Raw genomic sequence first — 15,723 nt, 5'->3', positions numbered from 1 at the left:
CTGTTCTCATGATAGTGAGTAAGTCTCAAGAGATCTGATAGCTTTTATAAAGGGGCGTTTCCCTGCACTTGCCCTCTCTTGCCTCCTACCACATAAGATGTGTCTTGCGGCTGGGCGTGGTGGCTCAAGCCTGTAATCCCAGCACTTTGGGAGGCCGAGACGGGCGGATCACGAGGTCAGGAGATCGAGACCATCCTGGCTAATACGATGAAACCCTGTCTCTACTTAAAAATACAAAAAACTAGCCGGGCGACGAGGCGGGTGCCTGTAGTCCCAGCTACTCGGGAGGCTGAGGCAGGAGAATGGCGTAAACTCGGGAGGCGGAGCTTGCAGTGAGCTGAGATCCGGCCACTGCACTCCAGCCTGCGTGGCAGAGCAAGACTCCGTCTCAAAAAAAAAAAAAAAGAAAAAGATGTGTCTTGCTCCTACCTGCCTTCCACAATGATTGTGAGGCCTCCCCAGCCACATGGAACTGTGTCAACTGGACCTCTTTCCTTTGTAAATTGCCCAGTCTTGGGTATGTCTTTATTAGCAGCGTGAGAACAGACTAATACAAATACATAGGTATCTTTTAACTTGTTTCCAGTGACTGTTGCTTTACTTTCAGGTGGATGATGACAGAATGGACCCCCTGTTCACGCACTTGTGGAAAAGGGATGCAGAGCAGACAAGTGGCCTGTACCCAACAACTGAGCAATGGAACTCTGATTAGAGCCCGAGAGAGGGACTGCATTGGGCCCAAGCCCGCCTCTGCCCAGCGCTGTGAGGGCCAGGACTGCATGACCGTGTGGGAGGCGGGAGTGTGGTCTGAGGTGCATACATGCCCCATTTCTATTCCCGTTCCTACTCTGACTCTTAGCTTGTACAAGATCAGGTTGGATCATGTTCAGAATCTGCGCGGAAGTTTATGTTTTTCTATACTCTTTATTAATTTTGTTAATGATTAAAGTAATACATTCAAATAATTTTGAAATAGAAAAATACAAAGATATTTACTTTCTATTCTATAAATATTGCAACATAATCAAGGGCATATTTTATATACATTTTAAATTTTGCATTTTTACTTATATAGTATGACTACACTCTTGAGCTGGCACATATTAAAATCCACACTTAACTCATTGCATATCGCTGAACATTTAAAATGGAAAGACAGAAAATTAACATTTAATTATTATATGTGAACAAGGAGTGCATTTTTACTTAATGTTTAGTATATTGTTTATATTTAATCACCTGTGCAGGAAACTTAAGCTTCATCATTTTATAAGTAAGAGCAATATAGCTCAGAGAAAGTAAACAGTTTACCCTAAGTCCTACCTAAGTGCTGGGATTTGAACCCAAGGTTGTTTAACTCATTGCACCCTCCCAATCCCTACAGGTTTGTAGTGTATAACATACAGTTGTGTTCCATGCCAAACCATAGTGATTTATTTTCTGTTATCATGATGCATATCTTTGCATAATAATAAATAGCACTCACGACTTACACTTAGTGGGTGCTCTGAAGCACTTTAGGTGAGGGTCAGGCTGCATTTACTCATATAAACATACTTACATACTCATATTCACACATGTACCAACACAGCTACACACACAAAAAGGAAAATCATCCATCTATGTAATTTCAAAATATTAGATAGGATGCAAAAATGATAATTACAAAATACTGTATTGAAGTAGCTACTCTTTTGAAAATGAGGATAACATAGCTTAGATAATACAGTTTCTAAATATCTTTCAATTAACCCAACCCCCTCCAAAAAGCACATTCACAAAAATCCTGGCTTTCTCTTTTCTTACTATTCTAGGTTATACTGTTTAATGGATTCTTTTTCATTTATAATGTATACTTTTGAAAATGAATGCCATATCACATCTTACATTGAAATGAATCAGTTCAATCTGGAGAGAAGAATCACATGAACATCAGAGAAACAAAATACCCCACCCCAACCCAATCAAAACATTTTTGCAAACTCTTCAGGAGAAAGTTGATCAGAAATATTCTACTATACAGATTTTTGGCACCAGCTAAGAGAAATAATATGTCACAATGCAATATGCCAATTAAAAAAATGTTTATTGTTTTAGTTTAAGTTAAAACTCAATTTTATGAATCAGGCATAGTTTGACTCGCAAAAAAAAAAAAAAATATATATATATATATATATATATATATGTACTAAAGTGCCAAATCACATAGTTCACTTTGAAACTGAGCATATTCAAATGCAAACTTTAAGTTATAAGACAATTACTTATTTGTGCAAGATTTAGTATACCTATTTAAAATGTCATTAGTTCCGTGCTTAAGCTTTCAGGACCACAACTGTCATTAAAGCTTGCCAGCATGAGCAAGGGGAGGAGCTCAGCTTCTGCTCTCCTCAGGACTCAGAGCAATGATGTGGAAATCAGCATGATTATTCCTATATGACATCACTGATGAATATATACTACAACCCTTTCTTTGGACCTCTTCTATACACAAATATAAATTAGACTTTCAAGTTTTGTTACATCTGGTATGCCCCACACACATATCCAGAGCAATTTTGGTCCCAATGTCCAGGTAGTCAGTGGTGCTTGTCTTTGGACAACAGGATTACTTTATGCATATTCCATGATGTGGAAGATAAATGTAAATGAGAAAATAGATTACACCTAGAGAAGATTAGTGGAATATACATATGTGGTTCAATCTATTTTATCACCCTCATCCATTATACATCTCCTATTTATTAAACTAAAGAGTTTTGAACCAAATTGTATTTTAATTCCAAAAAAATTATTTAGAATTATAATTTCTAGGAGTATATAATTATATAAAGAAATTCTAAATTTTGGCCAGGCACGGTGGCTCACACCTATAATCCCAGCACTTTGGGAGGCCAAGGTGGGTGGACCACTTGAGGCCAGGAGTTCAAAACAAGCCCAGCCAATATGGCAAAAAACCATCTCTACTAAAAATACAGAAATTAGCCAGGCATGGGGGTGTATGCTTATAATCCCAGCTCCTTGGGTGGCTGAGGTGAGAGGATCACTTGAACCCAGGAGATGGAGGTTACAGTGAGCCAAGATAACACTACTGCACTCCAACCTGGGCAACAGAATGAGACTCCATCTCAAAAAAAAAACAAATTCTAAATTTTATTTTTGCTAAGATTTTCTCTATTTCATCTTTGAGAAATGACATGCTAGGGAAATTGTCATTTTTCACAAACATGTCTTCCATCTAAATAAAAGAGTACATCTTAGAAAAAGTAAAATTATTTTTTTACATAATTATATTTAAAATGTGATATCAAATTTTAGTAAATTTAATTTTCATCATACTGTATTTATCTTTCCCAGATAATCCCTGTTGTATTACTCTCTGTAATAATGGTTCAGTATTCCTGAAACCACTCATCTCCAGCATTGTGCCTTAAGCTCCTTCTGGCATCAGATACTGGTGCTTAGCCTGTTGTTACCTTTAAACTTATTATTTATAATTTTATCTGGCTTTTATATGGGTGATGGGCTCATGAGAGATTATTGGAAACCAATACTTAATTGAGTCTATCATCTATATCTCCTGTTCACCAACTTTATCTAAAACCTCTGATGTTATCTTCCAGTGTTCAGTCAAGTGTGGCAAAGGCGTACGTCATCGGACCGTTAGATGTACCAACCCAAGAAAGAAGTGTGTCCTCTCTACCAGACCCAGGGAGGCTGAAGACTGTGAGGATTATTCAAAATGCTATGTGTGGCGAATGGGTGACTGGTCTAAGGTGAGAACCACTCTGTATATTCTCAGTAATAGGTTTCAATAATGTCCGCATTGCCCTGGGTACTATAACCATATAGCATGGAGTTTAGGAGGGAAGGAGAATAGAATTAAACATCATGGGATATGGAGCATTATATACCACATCCAAGTGCAGATTCTGGCTGGCTGTCCATGATCATGATCTCTATAAAACTGTGTTAAAAATTAAGATAAAATGTACAAAGCACTTAGCACCACACTTGACACAAAGGAAGCTCTCAAAAAATAGTAACTATCATTATTGCTGTTTTGTTAATTTTTATTCATATAGTTCTTTCTCAGAATATTTTTTCATAAAACTTATCTAAATAAATAGAATACTGTCAGATAAGTCAGTTCAAAATATAATTAAGTAAGGTAGCAGAAGAACCAAATAAAGGGAACTCAGCTCTTACTAGATAAAAGGCAGTCATTTTCCCACCAGTTTTGGGAGTTGTGTATGGTAGAAATGGAAAGGAACAAAATTGTTGACATCCTTTGGTCAAATCAAGTGAACACAATTTATATGGCAAATGAACAGTAAGTTTAATTCACGATAATAGTGATGCCTATTTAAAGTTTATGTGAGTAAAGTAGAGCCTCATATAGGGCTTTAGAAAATACCTGACCTGTTCATTCTATGAAATACTAATAAACCCCATGTTTTAAGGTAAAATTCTGATCATTTTTGGGTGAAAATAGATCTCTCATGTTATTTTTCAGAAGTGTAAATATGAATAAATGCTCCCACTTTCAGCCATGATATTACATACTGACTGTCATGAAATCATAAAATTCTAGGGCTTAGTTCCATGCTCAGATGGTCATATGGTCATAATGCTTTAGATGAGACATAATAAATCCTCTCTCCTTTCTCTTTTATTGTATAAAAGAGAAAAGAAAGTGATGGTTGCTGAGGTATGGAGAGGAGTATAATAGTTTTTTATAAATAACCCTACAGGGCTTTCTGGGAGAAATATTTTCAATATAGAAAATACTGTGGTTATCCCACTTTCCCAGTGTTGCCCCAAAGCAATCCATGGCATTTGAAATATAAGCTATTTTCTTGTGATTATGTATGCCTTTTGTCTCTAAGAAAAGTTTGCATATTAATATTGCATCTGAGTTATCAGTAAACTAGACTCTCTTGCTACTACTTATCACATTCAAAATTCACATTGGGACTCTTTAAAGGATGCATTTGTAAACAACATAAATCAAACCCTGCCTACAGCAGTGAGAAATATTCAGCTCATTCCATGGGAATTTTGACTGGTGAATCACATAAGGAAACTTCACACTTCAGAGTAAAAATCTTTGAGGCAGCACAGAATTCTAAATTAACTACAACCAATTTCTTTTATATTCAGGATTTGTTTCCCTAATTCTAAGGGAGAAAAATAGAGCAGGATAATAGGGAAAGACAGTGTCTTGGAAGTCAGGAGATATGGAGGACAATTCTCACTCCCTCTTTGCGTAGATAGGTAAAGTGGTTAAGCCACTGAATTAATGCCTTTGTGTCTTTGTTTCCATATGAGTAAAATGATGAAAATGGAACAGTGTTTTCAAGCTATATGTATAACAACTGTTCCTTTTTTAATTTTGTTTCAATAGTTTGTGAGGAACAGGTGGTTTTTGGTTACATGGATAAGTTCTTTAGTGTAAATGTATGATAACTTTTCATTCATCATTGAAGATACACGATAGGATAAGGAAGTGGAAAAAGTACTAGCAGCAAGAAGGAAGGGAAAAATCACCTGTTGCTCCCTTTCCATTGTAGGAACTCATTTGTTTCTTTTGACTAGTGAAATTCTAGATATTTTCGTAGAATGAAACAATTCTGCTCTGAAAATATTTACAAACCACCTGAAAAAATGAGCTATATTTTTCCAACTTTGGTGATAAATAGAAAAATTTAAACGTAGGCCAGGCGCGGTGGCTCATGCCTGTAATCCCAGCACTTTGGGAGGCCGAGGTGGGTGGATCAGTTGAGGTCACGAGTTTCAGACCAGCCTGGCCAACAAGGAGAAACCCCATCTCTACTAAAAATACAAAATTAGCCAGGCATGGTAGTGCATGCCTGTAATCCCAGCTACTTGGGAGGCTGAGGCAGGAGAATTGCTTGAACCCGGGAGGCGGAGGTTGCAGTGAGCCAAGATCACGCCATTGTACTCCAGCCTGAGTAATAAGAGTGAAACTCAGAAAGAAAAAAAGAAAAACTTAAATGTTAGTTGTTGTTAATCTCCAATTAACTATAAAATCCAGAAGATGTAATTGCAAAAAAACCCAAAAGATTCAAGTTTTATTGTAATGTGTGACACAGAAGTACAAGCTCATACAATGCTGCATGTGGAAATATGGCTAGCAAATCCTATTTGCTTGACAAATACTATTACTTTTGGTTAATGAAACATGCCTACTATGTGGCCTCTGGTTAAATCTTAGGTGAAACCAAAATTAACTACGGAGATCATAGGGAACACTGATTGTGGTTTTTTATGCTAAACTAAAAAAAAATTTTTTTTGGTTTTACAAATATATGTATGTAATTCTTAAATATAATTGGATTGAATTACTTTTAATTGGTTTTGTGGTGTTACTGTATGGCTACCCAACTAGAACATAGCCTTTGTGAGTGAGGAAAGAAAAGAATAGCTTCAAATACAGTTGACCCTTTAACAAAACAGATTTGAACTACACGGATATACATACATACTGATTTTTTCAAGCAAAGGCAGATCAAGAATACATTATTTCCTGGTTGTGAGACCCTGCTTTAAGGAGGGCTGAGTTTTTACACATGTGGGTTCTGCAGGACCCACTCAAGCTTGCATGGATTTTGATTATACTTGGGCTGTCTTAAAACCAATGCCCGCATATACACAAGGAAGATTGTATTCATCTTTATTCCTGGCCTTTTAACCTTTGCTTGTTGGCCTGCTTGTTTCTTTGGTTATTTAGAAGATCCAGTAAATGGTGCTTTTTGTCTGTCTACTTTCGGACTTTATATGAATATAAGTGCTTTTTTCCTTAAAACCATTTTTTTCCTTTTTTATTATAACTATCTCAGCATCGCAGACTCAAACAGTGTGCACAAATTAAAACCAGTGACTCCATGTGAATTTTATTGATTTCACCCTTCATTTTGTACTTCTATTATATTACTTTCATGTTAAAATGAAGACCATCCCAAAATAATTACAGAGAAAAGGAATAATGAATGCCACGATTAAGTTTCAGTGATTAAAGTATTCAGGGACAGAGAAAACACATAAATCTCTTATTCTTATCAGCTGCGTCCTTGAAACAGTAATAGCAACAAGATGTGTGTGATTGTGGGTGGATTTCTGTGCTCCTCTGAGGTCAGTTAATCTGACAGTTTCACTCAAAGTCTGCCCTAATTTTAAACTGTCAATACTAAAGTGGACTTCAGCCTTGGATTTGCTTTAATCAGGAATATTAAATGTACAATTTTTTAATAAAGTCTAGCACTGAAAACCTGCTCCTCCCTTAATAATATAGCTGCGTCCCTGGGAGAATCAAAAGAAAATATATCCTCAGCTTCTCCCACTGCCTAAGAATCATTGACTGCTACTGGGCAAAGGTAGTATCTGCTAAATGGAGGATGACTGAAAAGATGGCTTATGCGTCAAACTATGTTCACTGCATTTGTATCAGCCTACATGATTTATATCATATATATTTTGGGTGGTTTTGTGTAAATAGTGGAAAAATTGCTCTGGGCTTCTGAGGGGAAAAAAGACTAAGGTATATGATGCAAAGAGTGAAACTTAGGTCATAAAATTCTTGCCTTTGATTTTTTTTTTTTTTTTTTTTTTTTTTTTTTGAGGCAGGGTCTCGCTCTGTTGCCCGGACTGGAGTGCAGTGGCCGGATCTCAGCTCACTGCAAGCTCCACCTCCCGGGTTTACGCCATTCTGCCTCAGCCTTCCGAGTAGGGACTACAAGCGCCCGCCACTTCGCCCGGCTAGTTTTTGTATTTTTAGTAGAGATGGGGTTTCACCGTGTTAGCCAGGATGGTCTCGATCTCCTGACCTCGTGATCCGCCCGTCTCGGCCTCCCAAAGTGCTGGGATTACAGGCTTGAGCCACCGCGCCCGGCCTCTTGCCTTTGATTTCTAAGCAAAAGTAACGCAGCCTTTGTTGAACCATGTTCACGTTCATTTCATCAGGATTACAATGACGGCAAAAATAGGACACATACAATGTGGCTGCTTTGCCCTGGCTTACAATATCTTACACAATTATATGCCGCGTTCTGACTATATCTCTTTCTGCTATAGACATGTTCTTAGGCTCTTTCGTGGGCGAAAACAACATCACACACGTTTCCTGCCAACTTAAATCTTTATTCACTCAGTTAAGCTCTTCTTAGTATGGAACACTGGCTTGAAAAATAACATAGTCTCTAATGTTTAATGAACTGGCATTTTTTTTTTTTTGGTCTGAATTTGACCTTCCTTCCTTTATTTAAACTTCTGCAACTCTTGATTTTCATTGCTGGAGACCAGCAGAGGAGCAAAAAAAAAAAATAATAAAGCATTATTTTATCTACCTGTTACACAGGATCTGATTATTTATGAAGCTTTTATAGAGTTAATCCTTCCATGGAGTATTAACAAGTGATTTAAACTTATTCTACAGAATTCCGTTGAGAAACAAGACACCTTAAAATTGCACGTAATTGTTCCTGGTTTATTCTTATATTTATATTCTACAGTTCAAACTTACTCCTTTAAAATTCTAGGAAATGATTAGTTTTGGACACATATAAAGTTATGACATTATTAATAGATATTTTTGGACAGGGGATTTATGAGCCTTTTTGAAATGATATAAACTAAAATAATGCTGGAAGCACAGTAAATCATTTTGGATGATTTAGTTATACAGCCCAGCCAGTTGGGTATATATTTGTTTAGAAATGAGAGATACAAAGCCTGCAGTATGCTGAGTAATTTTTAACTTATCCTCCAAAATGAAATCACAATTATATTCAGCATGTTCTAAATAGGAGAGGAATTGGACAAATGAGGAATCTAAAACTAAAGTGATTTTTTCCTAATGAATAAGTAAAATATACTTATCTAAATACCTGCTTTCTAGCAATAGAAATTAGATTTATGTTAATGAGAATTCTACTTATTCTGAGCTCATGCTCATAGTGAAAATTTTCTAGTTTCCTTAGTTACAGATCTCAACATGGTGTTCTACAATAAATTGTTTTCTCATTTTCTATGGGAACAATGCTTTGGATGAAAAAATAAAATATATTGACTACTTAATAATTTATTTTTATAATTAAAGACCTGTATATATCTGGATTCTTTCTAGTAAAACTAATTTCTTACCATACATATTACTGATGTTATTGAAATCCACTTCATATATTTTATTGTCCTAGGAATCTGTAATAACTATAAGCAAATAAGTATTCCTAAGTTGTTAGCACTCTAATTGTTTAAAAAAGTTCAAAAAAAGTACAAATTGATTAGCTATGCCAGCTCTTTAAGTATGCTTTGCATAATCAAGCATTGTAACCTTAAAGTGTTCTCCTGTTGCATAATTATTAAATTAGAGCAACTCATAACAAACAAGTGCAAGATCAAAGAAACAACAATTTAACAAAAACATTCCTTATGTACATACTTAAAACAAGTCTAGAAAGGCAATACAAGATTTATTACCTTGTCATTTTGAGCCTTACCTACATTCAGATTGGCCAGCAGTCAATACAAGTGACTTGATTTGCACCATTTCACATATCCCTAAAGAAAACATTTTCTGTTACTTTTTGTTATGTTGGATTCTTAAGGTGTGTAAATTTGAAGTTCTCAGTAAATTAGTAGGCTGTAGGCTCATAGGATCTTTGGCCTGACCATCTATCCTCTATTTTCTTTTCTTTTCTTTTTGTTTAATTTGATTTGATTTTAAGTTCCGGGATACATGTGCAGGACCTGCAGGTTTGTTACATAGATAAATGTATGCCATGCTGGTTTGCCGCACCTATCAACCCATCACCTAGGTATTAAACCCTACATGTATTAGCTATGTATCCTGATGCTGTCTCTCTCCGTTCCTCACCAACAGGCCCCAGTGTGTGTTGTTCCCCTCCCTGTGTTCATGTGTTCTCATTGTTCAGCTCTCACTTATAAGTGAGAACATGCAGTGTTTGTTTTTCTGTTCCTGTGTCAGTTTGCTGAGGATGATGGCTTCCAGCTCCATCCATGTCCCTGCAAAAGACATGATCTCATTCCTTTTTATGGCTGCATAGTATTCCATGGTGTGTATGTAACACATTTTCTTGATCCGGTCTATCATTGATGGGCATTTGGGTTGATTCCATGTCTTTGCTATTGTGAATAGTGCTGAAATGAATATATGAATGCATGTATCTTTCACAAAAGAAGACATTTATGCAGCCAACAAACATGAATAAAAGCTTAACATCACTGATCATTAGAGAAATGCAAATCAAAACCCCAATGTGATACCGTGTCACACCAGTCTGGGTGGCAATTATTAAAACGTCAAGAAACAACAGATGCTGGCAAGTCTATGGGGAAGGCCTTTACACTGCCTTCTATTTTCTATATAGAAGCTTGTCACCTCTTAAAACTAACATTAACAGTAGTATGTGAGACTTAACATAGTTGGTAGGATTTTTTTTTTTTTTTTTTTTTTTTTTTTTTTTTTTTTTTTTTTTTTTTAATAATCATTGAGGACACTTCTTTCCACTGAAGGAAAACTCAGTGAGTCTTTGTATCAGATCAAGGTTTCAAGTTTCTTTCAATCAAGAATATACTGAAGTAACTGACTAGATAACAGTTTTGATCATGCACCCCTGATGTCTAGTGTTCTTTGCTTTTTGTTTTTTCTTTGCATTGCCAAAAGGTACAAAAATCACCAGAACCAAAAATTTTAAAGAGGGATTTCTTGCTGCCCCAGGGCTATGCTGTACCTTAGTACGATGGATTCCGACATGCCTGTACTGACCAATGATGGTAAATTCCCTACCCCAATTAAAATCAACTTGCAGGGAGTCCAGAGTCCTAGTGAGAATTTGTATAGCTTGCTAGTTTTAACACAACTAAAAGAAGTAGGCTATTAGAGGGAAACTCAATCCCTTGTTGAAAGGCTACTTATTTAAATTTAAGGGAACAATTAGCAGCAAAAGCAAATAACCTAATTAAATACCTTAGTAGAATGTACAAATAGAAAATGTTAAGTATCCACTGAAACTAGAGAATAAAATAAACACAATTAAGAAAATAATATCTTGTCAAGTAGACACATTAGTAAAATTGGTATATACCAAAGATTTGAATGTCATCATTTTTATAAGATCAAATAATTTCAAAGAAGAGTTATGTGAATGTTTTTTTCTAGCTAGAGAAAATGTGTAGATTGAAACTAAACTGAAATTATCTCTAACTTAGAGAATTATTCCTGAAATAGATTAGCATTTTATACAAAATTATTTTCTAATTATGTCTGCAAATATACTGATGTTTGGAGAAGGTAACTGCTAATAATTTTTATAATTACATAAGACAGGAAAATGTGAGCAGCTACCCCCTAATACTATCACACCGAAAGCTCTCATTGTCAGATCAGTCCATCATCTAAAGAAATCAAAGATTGTGGACTTAATTTTAAAGCATTTGGACATTGGAAAAAACCTATCCCAAGATATCCTAAAAAAGAAACATTTTACATTTTATTTTCTTTGAAAACTGTTCACAACAAATAGATTAGTCAGTAATAAATAGGATCCCTTTCCTCAAGAAAGACTTTCTATTTTGTTGTTTAGATATAGCCACTGAGTACTTACAAAACTTTCTACTCACCATTATATCTGGAGAAGCCATGCAAAATTTCCCAAACAATGACTATCAAATTGTTTTGTCTCTGTCTCTTTGCACTAACAGAATGGAATTTTTTTTTTTTTTTTTTTGCATTGCTGTTATTTTTATTTTTATTTTGAAAATCTCCTGAGAGTCTTATTTATTGCTACTAGATATACAGAATTTAAAAATGAATTTCTAAAATGTTTGAATTGCTGAAAACAGTCAAGTACATTGGCTGTTATGATCGAACAGAGCAGAAATATATTAGCTTAAGAAGAATGAGGGACATATGCGGTTATATCTTCTACCTAAAGAAAATGTATACTTCAGAGAGACTGAGATAGTATCTCTCTCTCTCTCTCTCTCTCTCTCTCTCTCTCCCCTCCATGTGTGTGTGTGCAACACATATATAAGTATAAATGCAAATATAAGAACATGTGTTTAATGTCATTTGTTTTGGAAAATGCAAGAGAAATATTGTAAAAATAAAATCCAGAGGGTTTAATAATATTTTCTTCTTCATAGCCTCTAGCAAAATCAGTAGGCTTATTAAAATAATACTTTCAATCATTATTCTTATGCAGCATAATTGGAAATCTATAATTTCATCTCCAAAATCATATCTCAAATTAATTCAGAAAGTAAATGTGATGGAGTTACTTTTGATATTCTTTATAGAAGGATGGAGCATACATGCTAAATCTCACGTTTGTGATGTTGAACCTCAAAAGGATTCAATGTTGCAGGGAGTGGGGAGGTATGTTCACATGAAAAAATATGAGAATTTGATAATTTTATAAAATTATAAGCAGTAGTCTTAACACTGAGTGTATTTTACTTAGATATGGTGAAATATGTGTTCATCAACTAATAGAGCCTATCCAGAGATAGACATAACCAGATAACCAGGATAACTAGAGAAATACAAGTTTAAGATGCAAGAAAAATATACAAATAATCAGCCAATTACAAAGATATCACATGAGGTCTTTGGATTTAAAATGTAACAAACAGGCTGGGCACAGTGGTTCACATCTGTAATCACAACACTTTGGGTGGCCAAGGCAGGAAGATCAATTGAGGCCAGGAGTTCAAGACCAGCCTGGCCAGCAGGGCAAAACCCTGACTCTCCTAAAACTACAAAAATTAGCCAGTGATGATGGTACATACCTGTAATCCCACCTACTTGGGTGGCTGAGGCATGAGAATTGCTTGAACCCAGGAGGCGAAAGCTGCATTAAGCCAAGATCATGCCTCTGCACTCCAGCCTGGGAATAGAGCGAGACTCTGTTAAAAAAAAAAAAAAAAAAAATTAACAAAATTTCTTTAACAAACAGAGCCATGGACCCTGAGCTGGGGGTTCTGGCCTTGAGATTTTGCTTCAGGATAACTGGTTGGCACTCCAGCATCCACACAACCAGGGTTTCACATTGGTGTTGATCTTGTTTGCAGAGGAACAGTTCCTTAGTCCTCCTAGCCTCAAACTCCACGTTTGTAAAATGTACCAAAGTAACAACAGGTTTCTTGGAATGTCAAAGTGCTCTCACCATGCAAGTAAAAGTAATAATCCAGTGTCAATGATATGCATAGTTCAAGGAAATGTATTTTGAAGTCCTTAAAATGAAGAGTCAATGAAACACAAACAGCAGAATGGATTAGAAAAATATACATCTACAGGTCTGTGCTATAGGACAAAATATGCATAAGTACATAGAGCATAATAAATAAATCTAACAAATATGTTTACAAGTAAACATGCACACACAGAAGTAACACAGGAGAAGTGGAGTGAGGGATATCAGGGGGCAACCCGAAAGCTCCATTTAAAGGGTGCAGACTCAACTGAGTCCAATTGCTTTCACATATCTCTTTCTGCACAGCACTTCTAATACTGGATGTTATCATTGTTTTACACTAACTTGATAGGTGAAAAAATTACATCTCATTTTGAAATGCATGCAGTCTTTGACTCAAAAATTTTCCTTATGAACATTTTAAAAAATGTTTAACAAGATTTTCCTTATGAATGTTTTTGCATAATTTGCTAACCATATTTATGAAGTTGCTCATTGCTGTAGTTTTAAGTCAACAAAAAATTAAAACAACCTGTTTGTCCATTAACTATTTATAGAACTCATGATGCTGTTTTAAACAGTGGAATATTGTAGCTTTAAAAAAAATTATAGATAAATACATGCTGATAAGAACATTTCTCCAAGACCTATTATTAAGTAAATATCATGCAGAATTATGTAGTGTCAACAAAGGTTATTGTAGGTATATTAATCATATACATATTAATGTACGCATTGATCTTATTTTCTACACAGATGTACAAAGAACATTTTATTGAATTCCATTGTGGGAAATGAATTTTTTTTACTTATAATTTTACCATATCTATATAATTACTTTTAATTTTATAAAACTTGTTAACAGTTTCTATCTGCAATTTAAAAAAAAAAACTCTTACTTTTTTAATCCTTACATTTTTTCAGGCTATACTATTGAGAATGATTGATATTATGGATGCAGGGAGATGTGAAAATACTATAGAGTTTCAGGAGAGAGTTGAGGACTTGGTACTAGAAGAGGTAAGATAGCTCAGTATATCTGGTTTGAATTCTGTATCTTCTGTTATAAGTTAATGGGTCCAAATGAAATAATTCATGGAAAATTCTGAGAATAGTGTCACATACACAGTAACTATGTAAGTGCTGGCTATATTCAAATTGTAGTATCAGTGGGGCTAGGGAGAAATCGTTGCATTTGAGAATTTTTTGTGAGGTTAAAATGAAAAGAACTTGGGTTGATTATCTGTAGTGGGAGGTAAGAAAGCAGGAGGTGTTAAGGAGAACTCCCAGGTTAGTTTTTTGGCCTAAGCAACTTGTATGGATGGTGGTTTTGTGATATGAGACCCTGGAGAAAGATTAAGTTTGAAAGGGAGGATTGTGAATTCTGTTTTGTTTCAATGTGCTCATCTAATAGTTAAATACTGGTGAGTAGTAGGCAGATTAGGGGAGAGGTATGGGATGGAAATAGAAATTTCTGAGTTATCAGCACCTAAACAGTGTTTAAAATTTCAAAGTATACGTGTACCTGGGTAGAGAGTGTGTAGCATGAGAAGAAAAAAACGCAATTCTGAGAAACTCCTTCTGTTAAGGTGTGTGAGAGAAGCAGCAGCTGCGGCAGAAGGAACTGAGACAGGGTTATTCAGAGGAGCAAGAGAGAAATCATGAGAAACACAAAAAAGGGTTTAAAAAAAGTATTCCATGTGATGGGGACTGAATCACAGGGAGTTGAGAGTACTCTATCTTTAGTCTCAACTCAAACTTCGGCTGCGCTAGGAAAGTGCCTTTGGCATTCCAATAACTCCTCATTTTTATTTATTTTTATTTTTATTTATTTATTTTTTTTCTGATAGAGGGTCTCGCTCTGTTGCCCAGGCTGGAGTGCAATGGTGCAGTCTGAGCTCACTGCAAGCCTCTGCCTCCTGGGCTCAAACAATCCTTCCATCTCAGCCTCCTGTGCAGCTGGGACTCAGACATGCACCCGATTTTTGTATTTTTAGTAGAGATGGGGTTTCACCATGTTTCTCAGGCTGGTCTCAAACTCCTGGGCTCAAGCCATCTGCCTGCCTTGGCCTCCCAAAGTGCTGAGATGAGTCATGAGCCACCATGCCCGGACCTCATCTTTAAAAGATATATATTTAAACCAAAATTCTTGATCTTATTTTCTCAAGACTATAGCTCACTTCCAGTTTCCCTTTTTTTTTTTTTTTTTTTTCAAAACATTTCAAAATCATCTCCCTACCTACCCAGGCTAGAAGTTATCCTTGGCACTTATTCCTCTTTACACAAGTAGGGTTTTGCCTCAGTTACTCTTAATTCCCAATATAATACCACAATCCCTTCCTATATTTCACCAGAATTAGAGTAAGAGTTTCCTTACCTGCATACTCCTCCTCCCACAGCTCCGTCTATTCACAAGAGATGGTTGCATCATTCTTTCCTATACTCTTAAGTACTTCCAGAGATTCACCATTGATTGCGTCAACTACCA

At 35.7% G+C, this 15,723-nt stretch overlaps 1 protein-coding gene across 1 annotated transcript in view; it reads left to right on the top strand.

Moving 5' to 3' along the window:
* The window catches only part of ADAMTS19 (ADAM metallopeptidase with thrombospondin type 1 motif 19), a 291,742-nt gene that overhangs the window by 254,089 nt on the left and 21,930 nt on the right, over positions 1–15,723 (top strand). Inside the window, exons 20-21 of the mRNA XM_030927451.1 lie at positions 608–812; positions 3,624–3,776. Coding sequence (XP_030783311.1) covers positions 608–812; positions 3,624–3,776 — 358 coding nt within the window. The remainder of the gene's footprint in view (positions 1–607; positions 813–3,623; positions 3,777–15,723) is intronic.

The sequence above is a fragment of the Rhinopithecus roxellana genome, chromosome 3 (assembly GCF_007565055.1).
Source record: "Rhinopithecus roxellana isolate Shanxi Qingling chromosome 3, ASM756505v1, whole genome shotgun sequence".
NCBI lineage: Eukaryota > Metazoa > Chordata > Mammalia > Primates > Cercopithecidae > Rhinopithecus > Rhinopithecus roxellana.
The sequence above is the reverse complement of the archived record's forward strand: the minus strand, read 5'-3'. Positions and strand labels throughout refer to the sequence as shown.